General features: G+C 33.6%; 1 protein-coding gene across 17 annotated transcripts in view; it reads left to right on the top strand.

Annotated features, from left to right (window-relative positions):
- The window catches only part of LCORL (ligand dependent nuclear receptor corepressor like), a 162,448-nt gene that overhangs the window by 49,020 nt on the left and 97,329 nt on the right, over positions 1-16,099 (top strand). For 10 of the 17 annotated variants that reach the window (XR_014811831.1, XR_002346349.2, XM_084970667.1 and 7 more), the window contains exons 3-4: positions 12,057-12,136; positions 13,035-13,164. Coding sequence is in view for 8 of the 17 variants with exons in the window: in XM_084970667.1 (XP_084826793.1) it covers positions 12,057-12,136; positions 13,035-13,164 (210 nt within the window). In the remaining 9 variants the exon portion in view is untranslated. Of the gene's footprint in view, positions 1-12,056; positions 12,137-13,034; positions 13,165-15,215; positions 15,263-16,099 lie in introns of all 17 variants that reach the window. The other 7 variants (XR_014811838.1, XR_014811835.1, XR_014811836.1 and 4 more) reach the window with 1 other exon arrangement.

Here is a 16,099-nt window from a genome sequence, read left to right as displayed (position 1 = left end):
TAAAATTTTAAATTTCTGTCCATTTTCCAAATGAAAAATGGTTGTTCTATACTAACTTTATATTAAAATGAGTTTGAGATCTCATTTAATTAGAAAATATTTTAAATAAGGAAATAAAATGATCCAAATATTATTTCTCTTATTACATAATGTTATTATAATCTTTAAAAAATTTTTTCAGTACACTGATCAAAATAGAAAAAAAGCTTGTTTTTGGTTTAATGGTGAAATTTAACTTTTGTTATTTTATACATTATGTCTGACTTATTCTTAAATAGGACTTAAAGGGGTTCAATTAAATAAATATGTTGCTAATGATACAAGCAGCCTGAAACTCAAATTGTCACTTTGAGAAATCCTTCCATGTGTATTCACAGTTTTATATTTATGTATAATACTGTTTGTTATTTATTGTAGCTTGCCCTTTCAAACTCTAGCATAAATCCCAATGGAAGATTTTGATCTATGCTATAATTACTGTAGTGCGGTTTAGTTTTTTTATTGCTTGCTTGGAAACGTAGAGCACTAGGAGAGAACATTTTTGTAGACATTTGAAATTTTATAGTACAATTCATTCACAAAATGTGCAGTGCTGGTATAGATTTTATACTTTGACTTTTAATAATTATTTCTGAGTCTCGTACCTGGTTAATTTTATATGCTAATTCTGTTACCTTCTATTCTACTCTGATACTTTCCATTCTTCGAAGACCCAGGTCCTTTAAAGGTCCTCCTCTCTCTTAAAAATAAATCTTTTTGAGTTGAGGGAGTGACAGTGATAGTGGGAGCAGTCACAACTTTCCTACTCATTCTTTTTCAGTGTTGGGCAGGACAATTGTGTTATGAGTCTTAGAACTGAAAGTATCCATGAAAGGTCATTTGTCCCAACCACCCATGTTCATCAGATGAAAGATATCCGTGCAAAACATGACTTTTAGTATGAAAACTCCAAAATGAGCCCATTCTAGTATTTTATCATTGTTATTATGGTTAGGATCTTTTTCTTTTATCTCTTATTTCACTCCTTTCTTATTTTATCATAGTTTAACACTGAATTAAATATTTTACCTGATACATTTATAAACAACACTGACTAATTGTAGTTTCACTTATTTTTCTGAGCATGTAAATGAAGAAAGGAAAAATCCAAAGAAACAAAAGTTTAACCTATGCTTGATATTTCTTTAGTCTTTCTTTTTAAACCTGCTGTCCTCATTCATATCAGAAGTCAGCGTTTTACTTAATTGCCTTTTGGTAACTCAAGTTGCAACTTGTAATTCTAAGCCTCTTGCTTCTCCCATTTTCCTTTATTTACATAATTATATGTGTATATGTTTATGTTTTTTTTCAAAAATTGCTTATTTCATAATGCAGAATGTCCTAAGGAAATAAATTCTTGTATTTTATTTTTCAACTACTTTAATAAAAGAATAAATATATCCAGACATATATTTTTTTCCTGTCTTATTTTTTAATGATTTTTGTTTTTTACATTATAGTTGGTTTTCAGTGTTCTGTCAGTTTTCTACTGTACAGAAAAGTGACCCTGTCTCTCTCTCTCTCTCTCTCTCTCTCTCACACACACACACACACACACGCATATATATACACATTCATTTTCTCACATCAAATGTATATTTTATTTTATTTTATTATTTTGTTTGTTTGTTTGTTTTTGAACACTTATTTATTTATTTATTTTTTGTCTTTTTGCTATTTCTTGGGCTGCTCCCACGGCATATGGAGGTTCCCGGGCTAGGGGTCTAATCGGAGTTGTAGTCTCTGGCCTAAGCCAGAGCCACAGCAACGCGGGATCTGAGCCGCGTCTGCGACCTACACCACAGCTCAGCAACGCCGGATCATTAACCCACTGAGCAAGGGCAGGGACCTAACCCGCAACCTCATGGTTCCTAGTGGGATTCGTTAACCAGTGCGCCACGACAGGAACTCCCAAATGTATATTTTAAATTAAAATGTTAAAGTTTACCTGTAGGTCATAGGACCAGGAATAATTTTTTCTTTCTAATTTATTAATATTTTCTAATTTCCAAAAATGAAATGTGTTATTTGAATACTAAGGAAGCATAGTTTGAAAATAAAATACAAGAATGGAAATGAGCTATAAGCAATGAGGTATTAATTAAATTAATTATAATAGATCTACTATGTAATAATGAAGAACGATGATCTAGAATTTTATACACTCAGAGTTCCTGTCGTGGCTCAGTGGTTAACAAATCCGACTAGGAACCATGAGGTTTCAGGTTCGATCCCTGGCTTTACTCAGTGGGTTAAGGATCCGGCGTTGCCGTGAGCTGTGGTGTAGGTTGCAGACGCGGCTCTGATCCCACGTTGCTGTGGCTCTGGCTAGGCTGGCCGCTACAGCTCCGATTAGACCCTAGCCTGGGAACCTCCATATGCCAAGGGAGCGGCCCTAGAAAAGGCAAAAAGACAAAAAAAAAAAAAAAGAAGAATTTTATATACTCAAATGATACACTAGTGAACAAAAACGGTAGGCACAAAAAACTATACACACTGTATCCTACAAGTCAACTTTAGCATACAGTGTGATTTTAATTTTAAGACTTTTTATCATATATATTTGTGATTTGAGAGGTTTATATTTTAATTCTTGAATCTGATTCAGAGTTGCCTCCAGATTGAATAGTTTTGAAAGAAGCTTTTGAATGCTGCTAATTTTTAATTTGTTGGAAACAAAAGTCCTAGCTTTCTGCTTCCTTTGATCTGTTCTTAGGACTTTTTGTCCTTTTGAAGAATAATAAGTATTATTCATTTCTGGAGTAAATTCTCCAAAGAAACTTTCAATGTCATGAACTTTTATGTACTCCCTAGTGTGTAATCACTTCTACCTTCCCAAAACTCATTTTTCCTGCCGTTACAGGACTGTTAAGCAGGAAAGTCTGCTTTAATCAATCCTTTATCATGTCTTATTCTTGAACCAGTTTCTGTCATTTGTGGGATCATCTGATTTACTTGTCCTGACTAGGGATATTTACAAAAATAGGAGAAGAGTACAATAGGTATATGTAAAATGGCTGATAGATCCTTATTGGCTTTTTTCTAGGTGTGTCCACATTTCAAGGAGAAATTATATCAGAGGTATGCAAGCTATAGCATGTGGGCCAAATCCAGCTCACTGACTGTTTTGAGTGGCCTGTGATCTAAGAATGGATTTTACATAGTTGAAAAAATATCAGAAGAAATTATACTATTTTGTGACATGTGACAACTATATGAAGTTCAAATTTAATTGTCCAATTAATAAAGTTTTATTGGAAACAGCCCCTCTCATTTGTTGACATACTCTCTATGGCTACGTTTGTATTGCAGCAGTAGAGTTGAAAGGTTGTGACAGAGACCAAATGTCCTGCAAAACCTGAAATGTTTATTCTCTGGCTGTTAATAGTAGAGTCTGCTATTCCCTGAGTTATTATACCACTGGCTGACATTTAATGTTTTTGGCTTAACTTCCGTTTTTTCCGACTGTTAACATTATGATGATGGAGCCAACAGAGCTTCTTTTTAATAATATTTATTGGATGAAATATTCTGAATGCTTATTTTGTGTTAGGAGCTGTGATGATCAATGAGGAAAGAAAAATAAATAGGATCTCTTCCTACTAGGAATTCACTAGGTATTAACTTAAAAATGAGTAGTTTCTAGTATGAATTGATGATTATTTATATTAAAACTGGAAAATCTAATAATATTTTATAGTTAAATAAGTTATACTAGTTTTTCTCAATGTGTGCACAAAGACTTATCCCAAGTGTACAGGCATATCTCAGCAGTATTGCAGGTTCAGTTCCAGATTGCTGCAATTAAGAGAATAACACAATAAAGTGAGTCTTGTGAAAATTTTGGTTTCCCAGTGCATATAAAGTTTTTGGTTTGTACAGTTATGTTTATACTATACTGTAGTCTGTTAGGTGTGCAATAGCATTATGTATAAAAAACAATGTACCTACCTTAGTTAAAAAACACTGCTAAAAATGCTAATAATCACTTGAGCCTTTAGCAAGTCATAATTGTTTTGCTGGTAGACGGTCTTGCCTGATGTTTATGGCTGCTCACTGATTAGGCTGGTAGTTGCTGAAGGTTGGGGTGGCTGCCTCAATTTCTTAAAATAAGACAAGTTTGCTACTCTCAATTTACTCTTCCTTTCACAAATAATTTCTCTATAACATTAGTTCTATTTGATAGCATACTACCCACAGTGAACTTCTTTTATAATTGGAGTCAGTCCTCTCAAAACCTGCTATTGCTTTATCAGCTAAATTTATGTGATATTGTAAATCTTTTGTTGTCATCTTAACAGTTTTCACAGTATATTCATGAGTAGATTCCATCTCAGGAAATCACCTTCTATGCTCAACCGTAAGAAGCAACTCTTAGTCACCTGTACTCCACTAAAATTTATTTAAAAAAAGAAGCAGCAGCAGCAGTGGCAACTCATTATACTTTAAAGTTTTTTCATGAGTTTACAACAATTCAGTCATATCTTTAGGCTCTACCTCTGATTACATTTTTCTTGCTATTTCCACCACATCTGTGGTTACTTATTCTATTGAAGTCCTGAACCCTTCAAAGACATTCATGAAAGTTGGAATCAGCTGCTTCAAAACTCCTGTTAAATTTTGTTGATATTTTGACCTCTTCCTATGAATCATGGATTTTCTCCATGGCATCCAAAATGGTGAATCTTTTCCAGAAAGCTTACAATTTACTTTGCCCAGATACATTAGAGGACTATCTTTGCCAACTGTAGATATTTCTTGAGTAAGATTTGAAAGTCAGAATGACTCCTGATCCATGGGCTGCAAAATGGATATTGTGTAGGCAGGCATGAAAAAACATGAATCTTATTATACATCTCCATCAGAGCTCTTGAATGACCAGGTTCATTGTCAATGGACAGTCACATCTTAAAAACAATTTTTTTCTGAGTAGTAACCCTCAATGGTGAGCTTAAAATATTCAATAAATCATGTTGTCAACAGATGTGTTATCATCCAGGCTTTATTGTCCCATTTATAGAGTGTAGGCAATGTGAATTTAATGTAATTCTTAGGGTCCATAGAACTTTTGGAATGGTAAATGAGCATTGACTGAAACTTAAGTTATCAATTTCATTAGCCCCTAGCAAGAGAGTCAGTATGTCCTTTGCGGCTTTGAAGCCAGACGTTGACTTCTCCTTTTTAGCTACAAAAGTCCTAGATGGTGTCTTCTTCCAATATGAGGTTGTTTTGTCTACTTTTAAAATCTGTCATTTAGTATGGCTGCCTTCTTTAATAATCCTAGGTAACCTACTGGATAAGTTGCTACAGCATTTATATCAGCAGTGTTGCTTCACCTTGCACTTTTATGTTATAGAGGTGGCTTCCTTCCTTCCTTAAAGGTCATGAACAAGTCTCTGCTAGCTTCAGACTTTTCTTCTGTAGCTTCCTCACTTCTCTCAGACGTCATAGAATTGAAGGGAGTTAGGAACTTGCTCTGGACTAAGCTTTGGCTTAAAAGACTGGCTATCCAAACCACTGCAACTTTCTTCGTATCAGCATTAAGACTATTCTGCTTTCTTATCATTCATCTATTCACTGGAGTAGCACTTTTAATTTCCTTTAAGAACTTTTCCTTTACATTCACAATGTGGTGGTTTGGCACAAGTGACCTAGCTTCCAGCCTGTCTTAGCTTTTGATATACTTCCTTCACTAGGTTTAATCATTTCTAGTTTTTGATTTAAAGTGAGAGACTTGCTATTTCTCCTTTCACTTGAACTCTTAGAGGCCATCATAGGGTTATTAATTGGGCTGATTTCAATTTTGTTGTGTCTTAAGGAATAGGGAGGCCCAACGAGAGGGAGAGAGTTTGGGGACAGGCCAGTTGATGGAGCAGTCAGAACATTCACAAAAAAAAATTATTAAATTTGCCGTCTTTTTTAATGGCTGCACCCATGGCATATGGAAGTACCTGGGCCAGAGATTGAATCTGTGCTGCGCCTGTGACCTGTGCTGCAGCATTGGCAATGCTGTATCCTTTAACCCACTGTGCTGGGCTGAGGATCGAACCCGTACCTCCACAGCAACCCAAGCTGCTGCAGTTGGATTCTTAACCCTCTGTGCCATGTCAGGAACTCCAAGTTTGCCATCGTATTTATCAGCACAGTTCATGGCACTCCAAAACAATTATAATAGTAATATCAAAGGTGAGTAAAAAATCACAAATCACTTCAACAAATATATAATAATGGAAACATTTGAAACATTGTGAGAATTACTAAAATGTGTCATAGAGACACCAAGAGAATAAATGCTCTTGGAAAAATGGCGCTGATAAACTTGCCCAACACAGCAAGGTTGCCACAAACCTTTGATTTTTGGCAAAAAATGCAATATCTGCAAAGTGTAATAAAGCAAAGTGCAGTAAAACAATAACACTTCCTGTATGGATGTTCCACAGTTTGCTTATGCAGTCACCTATTTGAAAAGCTTAAGTTCCTTTTGCTTTACATCCTCACCAGCATTTCATGTTGTCAGCATTTTGGACTTTAACCATTCTAATAGGTGTATAGTGGTATTTCCTCTCAATTTGCTTTTCTCTAGTGGCATGTGATACTGAGCACCTTTTCATATGCTTATTTGCTATCTGCACTTCTTCTTGGGTAAGGTGCCTGTTCACATAGGTTTAGGAGTCAAAGAATGAGTGAGGAAATATTTCCTCTGTTTCTGTTTTCTGAAACAGATACAGAGAAACCACTTGGGATGGTGCTTTCTATTTTGGAAGGTTATTTATTGATTTAATTTCTTTAATTGTTAAATGCCTACTGAGGTTATGTATTTTTTCTTGTGTGAAATTTGGTAGATTGTGTTTTTCAAAGAATCTGTCCATTTTATCCAAGTTTGTGGGAAACTGATGTATATAATATTTTATTATCCTTTTAATGTTTATATGATCAGTAGTGGGGACCCATCTTTCATTTTTTTAATTTTTAAAAAATTTTTATTATAGTTGATTTACAATGTTCTGTCAATTTCTACTGTACAGCAAAGCAACCCAGATATACATCTATGTATATCTATAGATATAGTATATATCTATTCTAATAGGTATAGTATATATCTATTCTTTTTCTCATATCATATATAATATATATGGATATATATCTATTCTTTTATATGGATAGATATATCTATAGATATTGTATATATTTATTATAATAGATGTATATATTATATATATAATAGATATACATAATATTCTTTTGTTATCCCTGTAATGTTTGTACAATCAATAGTGGGGGCTCATCTTTCATTTTTTTAAATTTTTAAATAATTTTTATTATAGTTGATTTACAGTGTTCTGTCATTTTCTGCTGTACAGCTAAGCGACCCAGAGATAGATATGTAGAGAGAGAGAGATCTATAGATATAATATATATCTATTATGATAGATATAGTATAAATCTATTCTTTTATATATAGAGATGTATGATCGATCTAGCTATAGATATAGTATATATCTATTTTAATAGATATATATAATATCATATATCTATAGATATAAAATATATCTATTCTTTTTCTCATATTATCTTCCATCATGTTCCATCATAAGTGATAGGATATAGTTCCCTGTTGCTATACAGCAGGATCGCATTGTTTATCCACTTCAAATGCAATAGTTTGCATCTACTAACCCCAAACTCCCAGTTCATCCCACTCCCTCCTCTCTCCCCTTGGCACCCACAGGTCTGTTCTTCATGACCATGAGTCTGCAGATAGGTTCATTTGTGCCATATTTTAGATTCCACATGTAAGTGATATCGTATGGTATTTGTCTTTCTCTTTCTGACCAACTTCACCTAGTATGAGATTCTCAGCTGATGCTAATTATTTGAAAGTCATGGAATATAAACTGGAAGGATATATTGCAAAATGTTAATCATTATCCCTGGATGATGGGATTATGAATAGTTTTTCTTTTCTCCTTTATACTTTCATTGTAGTTTATATATAATCTCATAGTGAAAAAAATTGATTGTATTGCCTACTGTTCAGCATCTTTTCTCAAATCAACATAGTTATAACCACTTTTTTATGACCTTAATGAAAAATCTATTTTTTAGTATTCTCCTTTTTCACATTTTCATTGGGCTTTATCTTTAAGAACTCCAATTTTATTTTCTATAGTCAGAGGGTACTGAAGACAGTATAAGCATTAAAAAAAAGGTGTGGTTATTTAAAAGAAAATGAAAGTAACGTCTACTGGATTTATGTGTTATGCATATGTTTTTATTTAATTTTTACTATAACCTTTAAGCTGCAATTATGATTATCCTCATTTTACAGATAAGGAAATTGAAGGTCAGAGAAAGTAACTTGCTCAAGGCCACATGGTCTAGTATGTGGAAAGACATGATTCAGTACAAGGCTCTCTAATTTTTTTTTTTTTGATAGGCAAGAAACAGATTTATTAAGATAGGACACTTGTGAGAAATGCAGGCAGGCAGGCATGGAAGCTCTACCAAGGCTCTCTAATTTAAGTCTGTTATCTTTCCCAGATAGATTAGGTAAATGATTGGAGCCAGACTTAGACCACAAGAGTATGTATAAATGGTGGAAAGGTTGATCTTTGTCATTCCTTTACTATCAGTTTTAATATATGACATTGCCTTTTATTAATAAGGCTAGTTGTATAAGGCACATAATTTGACCTGTTTTGAGCTTTTGAGATACCTTCATGTATTAAAATTTCAAAATAAGAGACAACTTTAGTGATGAATATCTGATTCATTGTCACATTTTAATTGAGAGAGAAAATGAATCATTTTTTATAATGGTTTTTTAATTTTTATGACCTGAAAGGACAGCCTGGACAGAGAGAGAAATCTGGCCTAGAGGTGACTATTCAAAATTTCTTTTCCTAATATACAGCACAAATGAAGCTTTCTACCGAAAAGAAAATCATGGACATGGAGAACAGACCTGTGGTTGCCAAGTGGGAGGGGGGAGGGAATGGAATGGGCTGGGAATTTGGGGTTAATAAATGCAAACTATTGCCTTTGGAATAGATAAGCAATGAGATCCTGCTGTATGAGCACTGGGAACTATATCTAGTCACTTATGATGGAGTATGATAATGTGAGAAAAAGGAATGTGTATGTGTGACTGTAGAAAATTGACAGAACAATGTAAACCAGCTATAATGGAAAAAATAAAAATCATTTTAAAAATTGCTATATATGTAGGTGTGTGTGTATATATATATATATATATATATATATATATATATATATATATGAATGTATAAGATGTATGCCACTATCTTTTATTTGGACTGAAAATTAAGTTGCCATATAAAGAGTAATTATTAAATATTTCTAAGTAAATTCATAATTTTTGAACCCAGTAACATTTATAATTCTTTTTTTTTTTTTTTTAATTCTTTTTTTTTTTTTTTTTTTTTGGTCTTTTGTCTTTTGTTGTTGTTGTTGTTGCTATCTCTTGGGCCGCTTCCGCGGCATATGGAGGTTCCCAGGCTAGGGGTTGAATCGGAGCTGTAGCCACCGGCCTACGCCAGAGCCACAGCAACGCGGGATCCGAGCCGCGTCTGCAACCTACACCACAGCTCACGGCAATGCCGGATCCTTAACCCACTGAGCAAGGGCAGGGACCGAACCCGCGATCTCATGGTTCCTAGTCGGATTCGTTAACCACTGCGCCACGACGGGAACTCCTGAACCCAGTAACATTTAATGGCATTTATGTAATCATTGATTATTCAGTGCCATATATTTAACTATGTAGGCATTTACTTTAATTAACATTTCCTTGAAGAACTTCACCTAAAATAAATAAATTAGGATAATCTTATCATGCCTAATTTTATTTTACAAGTGGTAATTGTTTTAATTAACCCAAAGTTGTCCTTTAAGTCGACCTATTTATCACTAAAACTTTATGAAATGTTTCAACAATTTTTCAAAAATACCCCTTTTTCAGACCGATTTAGCTATTTTTCCAAAATTCCAATGCTGGATTTCTTTCATATTCTTATTCATGAGGCCATAATTTTAAAAAGCAGTAAGATTTCCTTGATCTATCAAAATTATGCTTTGCATATGAGTAAGTTTTTGCTACAGTGTACAGTAATGCTGTATAAGCTATGTAGCAGACATCTCCAGAATCTGTTATTGGGTCATCTCATTCACTGCACTCTAGGCTGTGGGTAGGGATTACATCTCCTCATGATTCCATTTCTCAGACTCGAGGGAATATTGGCTTTATGGGGCAGGTTTTTCTGATGTTGAGTGTTGGAAATTGAAGAGAATTGAGGGAACTTGCCATGCCTTCTAAAGCCTCACCTTGGAATAGTCTGTTGTTACTTCTCATGTTCATTTCATTGGTCAGAGAGCTGTGCCTCCCTAGTAAGAGACACTGCATGATCTTATATTCAAGAGTATGAATATATATTTCTATTCTAGTGACAAGGCGAAAGGTTGGAAAAAATTATGAACCTGCATAGCTACAATTCTGGGTTTTCAGTTGTATAGATTGTTAAACCTTTTGGTTTGTCGGGTATATAGAAATAGTGATCAGTTTTCTTAAGCTGATATTCAATTAAAATTATATGCTGTAAACTTACATTTTTATATACATGTGTGATAGAAGAGGATTTTAAAAGTAATGGCTGGGGACTGTCTTGTTAATAATTAGCTTTTGCATGGTATTTTGTAGCTTATAAAGTAATTTCATTTAAAAAAAATTGATCACAAGTAAATTAGGTGAAAGGATCCTTATTTTACAGATGTGGAAATTAAAACAAAAACTTTGTATCTTGGCAAAGTCATAGCTAGTAAGTTCCATTCCAGGTTACTGGAGACTTCAAATCCAGTAAACTTTTCCTTACCCTGTACTGGATCTTATATTCTCATTCCCTATTCCTTGGAAGTTTATATAATTATTAGGAATATTTTTGGACTACTGCCAAAAATCAAAGGACGCTATCACTACACCCTATATTCCAACAAATTATATTATCCTCTATTCTGTCCTATCTATCTGGATTAATGTAAGAATATCCCAGGGGCTGAACCTAACTAGTATTTATTTGTAATCATCCCAGAGAGATAAGTTTATTGTCTGTGTGTAGTTAGCATAAAACATATTCAGATTCATTGTATTTCAGAATTATAAGAGAAATTACTGTGATACACCAGTGCTTTTCAAATTAGTTCCAGTGTAGCTGCCTCAGATGATAATGGTTTATATATTTGAGGTTCTGTATATGAATTTGAGAAAAGAAATTAGAGGGAGTTGCAAGGAGTAAGTTTGAAAAATTACTGTCTGTGCTAGGATGACAACGTTATTATACCTTCATAATATTCCTTCATTAAAAATTGTTTTCCACAAACTCTCTAATATATTACAGTAGTTGGATTATAAAAACATTCCTGTGGAAAAAAAATCCATATTTGGTAATGGATAATGTAATTTGTTTACTTGATCTTTATTCTAACTCTTGTAACAGATCCTTAAAGCAAAGTAATATAAATCTGATCTGACTTTTTAGCAGTGTATTTCTTTTTTTTTCTTGGACAGCATTCCATTTTCTCAAATCTGTAGGCTTTTCTGGTGCTGTGCTCCTTTTCTCTGTTTTTTGTTGTCTTTCATGATGTGCAAAATTTATCCCTTTATCCCCAAATCACTGTTCATTCTGATTTCTTTCATAGTGAAAATAAAAATTAATAGACAATGATAGATTGAATCTTTCAGACAGCTAGATGATACTTAAAACTCTATTGTTGGAAAATTAATTTATAACCAGCTTGTTGTTCTTGCTGCTTTGTCCGGTAATAGTGCAAAATTACTTTGCATATTTCTTTCTTGATGTCACCAGTTTAATTTTAAAATTAGGCCTTTTTCCCTTATTGTTAATAGTTAGTTTTTTTATATGAGCCGTTGCTAAGGGAAGTGGTGGTTTTATTTGTTTTAATAAAGTTAGTATAATTAATCAATATTTTTCCCTCTTTTAAAGACTGTGAACCAGAAGAGCTGACTGACTGGTCTATGGATGAAAAATGTTCATTTTGTAACCTACAGAGAGAAGCAGTCAGTGTAAGTTTTAGTGCTATGAAATTATTTCTAAACTAATTGCACAATTGTATCACAACTTTTCTAACATAATTTGTTCTGAAAATTTGTGACCTACAGTACAGTTTAAATACTTGATTTTGGTAAGGAGAAGAATGTTTTAAAGTCTTCTCCTAGAAGTCTTACATTTAGTTTAACTTGCATGTGAAAATCCAAACACACTCATCTTTTGCACATTTCTTTCTTAAAGCTCCCCAACTCATAAAGTTCAGTTCAAATCTGTTTTGTATTTAGGTAGACAAGGGAGAGTGTAATTTGGTCTGCGACCCCCTAGAGTCTGATTTCTTAGGAGTTAGTGTGGTTGGAGGATAATGTAATACTTCTTTTTAGCCTTTTATTTTCTCACCAAGTCTTTTGGATATCATAATTTTCTCCTGTGAAATGATTAATTATTAAGGTCTACTGTAAACAAGGCATAAACTAGACAAGCAGCATCTTCTTGTGTGGTGAAGGGTCTAGTTCTTTATGTACTTGTTGTGAGAAGGGCTGAAAGAAAATGCGAACTTGAGAACTTGTACCCATTTTGGTTGGATTGGTAGGATAAACAGATCTGCTTTGTTCTTAAAACTCTTATTACTGGTATGCTATATAGTGGACTCAATTAACTATATATTTTATCTGTTCTCTGCCTGCTCCCCCAACCCCCGCCAGTAGTTTTGCTAAGGAATAAAGCTAGTTTAGCCCAGGAAGGGCTTGTTTTCCCACTCTGTTCCCAAACTTTATGTTCTGTATGTAATTTGATGTATTTAAAAGATAGAACAAATGAGCATTTAGAGAATTAAAATTTTTTGCCATTTTAAATTGAGTTTCTTCTTTAAGTAAAAAGTGGGTTTTTTTAAATGTTGTTTTCTTCTAATTTTAGGATTGTATACCATCTCTTGATTCTGCACAGTCAACACCAACAGAGGAACTATCATCTCAGGGCCAGTCCAACACTGAAAAGATTGAATGCCAAGCAGAAAATTACCTAAATGCACTCTTTCGAAAGAAAGGTAACATTGATATACTTTGTCATTTAAAATTTACAATATAAGATTTGAAATGTTTGAATTTTTCTCACACACAAGTTTTTAATATATCAATCTCTACTCCATTCTTGATTATTTCCTTCCTTATACTTAGTGTTTCATATTTTTGGGACATTAGGATTTGCAATCACTGTAGGGCTAGTCTGTTAGGCTTTCCTTTTCACCATTCTATTCTTAAATCTCTCCTTGACTTTATTTTCTTCATCTACTATAGGCAGATGAAAATTTCTATGCTTTTGCTCTTCCTTATTTTGTTGCTGTTCTCAAGACTTCAAAAATTCTTTTATGTTCAATAAGTGGTAGATATATCACAAAGCTATTTTTAAAACTGTAATAGTTAAATCATTCATCAGCCAGGTTGGTAGTATATTTGCTGGCTTGAGATTTCAGTGTTTCTTCAGTAGCTTGAATGTGCGTACTTGACCTTAAAATGTCAGTGTTCTTTGCTTCCTGTCTGTTTAAAATATTTACTCCAAATAAAGCTTGTTTTGCTTGTTTGCTTACTTGATACACATATATCGGGCAGAAGTAGTTTTTATATCTTCAGTTACTTAAGAAAATGCAGAAATATAGAATCTTCCATTTTTTGACCTTGGCCATTTCTGCAGTGGTAGAATGTCCTCATTTTACCACATAGACCTTAGGAGTAAGTCTTGGTGTGAGGGGAATGCAGAGCGGTAGGGGAGTTATCCTACCTCCCAACTTCCAGAGATTGAGAAAAATATTATTGTATTTTCATCTAAGTACTGATACTGCTTAAACTCCTCTTTTTGAATTAACAGATATTTTCTGTTAAATTGGTAACTTTCAGGTTTTAATCAATAATGTTAACTATGCTTCTCACTTTTGAAGAGGTGTTTATTTAGTCTTTGTGTTATGAGTTCTTTAATGTGTTGAAATATGAAAATCTTCTGATTAGAAGAATCATTAGTGTATTAAAAGGCCTATAGTTAAGATATATATATATAGAGAGAGAGATATATATATATGTTTTTTTTTTGTTTTTTTTTTTTTTGTCTTTTTAGGGCCACACCCACAACATATGGAAGTTCCCAGGCTAGGGGTTAAATCAGAGCTGCAGCTGCCGGCCTACACCACAGCCATGGCAACGTAGGATCCGAGCTGCATCGACAACCCACACCACAGCTCATGGCAGTGCCGGATCCTTAACCCACCGAGCAAGACTAGGGATCAAACCCACATCCTCATGGATACTAGTTGGGTTCGATACCACTGAGCCACGATGGGAACTCCCAGAACTATTTATTTTTAAATTCAGTGAACTGAAAATATTTTCCTCTGTGTTAACTGAAGTACTTATGATTAAGAAATTGGCATTGTCTTTTTGAAAAATTGTTTTTTGGAATTTTTTGTGTGAACCAATTTAAGAAATACTCTAGGAATTCCTGGTGATGCAGTGGGATTGGTGGCATATCTGTAGCACCCAGACATAGATTAGATCTCCCGCCTGGCACGGTGGCTTAAAGGGTCACTATGCTTTACAGCAGAAATTGGCACAACATTGTAAATCAGCTATACTTTAATTTTAAAAATAAATAAATAAATAAATAAATAAATGGATCCACTCTTGTCACAGCTGTGGTGTAGATCTCAACTATGGCTCAGGTCTGATCCCTGGCCTGAAAACTCCATGTGCTGTGGGGTGGCCATAAAAGAAAAGAAAAGAAAAGAAAAAATAAGGAATATTTTATCTTCCTTTAAGAATTTCATATTAATTTAGAAACTTTTGTTCTGCCTGTATATTTACACTTATAAGAAGAATTACATTATCAGATTTATGTCACGAAGAGAGCTGAAGGAAGTGTATGCATTTTCACACGTGCATGCAGTAAGTTTTATTCATCTTAGAACTTCTCCTTCTCTTTTGAACAATTTGTAATGGTAGTGGGTAGAAATTACCAATATTAATAACCTTTAATATTTGATAGTATGGAGTTAACCTGTGCTCCATTGCCCTATTAAGAGTAATCAGTAAAAACTTGGTACTATTTCAGCTGATTCAAGCATCTGGGTCTCCAAGAGATCTCCTACCAATGGTTGGGTGAGTGTTCATGGACATTTAGTGACCTCTCCATTTGGGGATTTTTTTGGTTTTCTTCAAGATATTTGAAGGATCGCAGAGTTTTTAAATGAAAGATTTTTATTAGTAGTACTATTACTTACTTCAGGTTTTCAGTATATTTGTCTTTTTTAATTTCTTTATTTGTAGTACCTTATCACTTTCCAGATTTAATTAAACAATAAAGACTTTTCTCCTTGTTTACTTGGGTTTGTTTCTGTTTGTTTTTAATTTTCTTTGAATAATATCATTTTAAAGATTTCCAGTGTGGTTTGATCAGGATGAGGCTAGTAGATAATAACAGTATTTTTTAAATAGTCTTAACTCCTCTGTTTGTGTATTTATTTAGTAAGTTCTTTTAACTTCACTTTGAAATAAAAAGAAAAAAAATGTGTTTTTAAAGAGAGGAAATACTTCTGAATCTTTGGAAGCAAGTAAAATGTTAATAAAGCATCTTGCTGGTGACACTTCAATTTGAGTCCTGAAAATTTCTGAAACTCAGTAATTTTTAGGAATTCTGGCTGTTAGTAATATTTAAGTCTGTTGCTTAGCTTGAGGAACATATGTGATCATCTTGCCGAAACATAGAGAAATCTTTTTAATAGCCCTGTTGTAGCTTATTATCCTTCTTTGACTATAGTTTTGTGGCTGTTGATGGTGGTAAATGTAAGCTGTTATTGAAAACTCAACTTAGGATAATTATGATGGTTGATGTCTTCAGTTATGATTGAACACTAAGCCCTTTTTGTGCCTTATCTAATTTAATCCCAAAACATTCTTGAGAGATAAGTATTCTAATTATCATTTTAACCAGTAGAA

The sequence above is a fragment of the Sus scrofa genome, chromosome 8 (assembly GCF_054392235.1).
Source record: "Sus scrofa isolate SSC_HxYL_T2T_F1_AM1 chromosome 8, Sscrofa_HxYL_maternal_Yorkshire_Landrace_v2.0, whole genome shotgun sequence".
Lineage (NCBI taxonomy): Eukaryota > Metazoa > Chordata > Mammalia > Artiodactyla > Suidae > Sus > Sus scrofa.
Note: the sequence above shows the minus strand (reverse complement) of the source record. Positions and strands in the feature narration are given on the sequence as shown.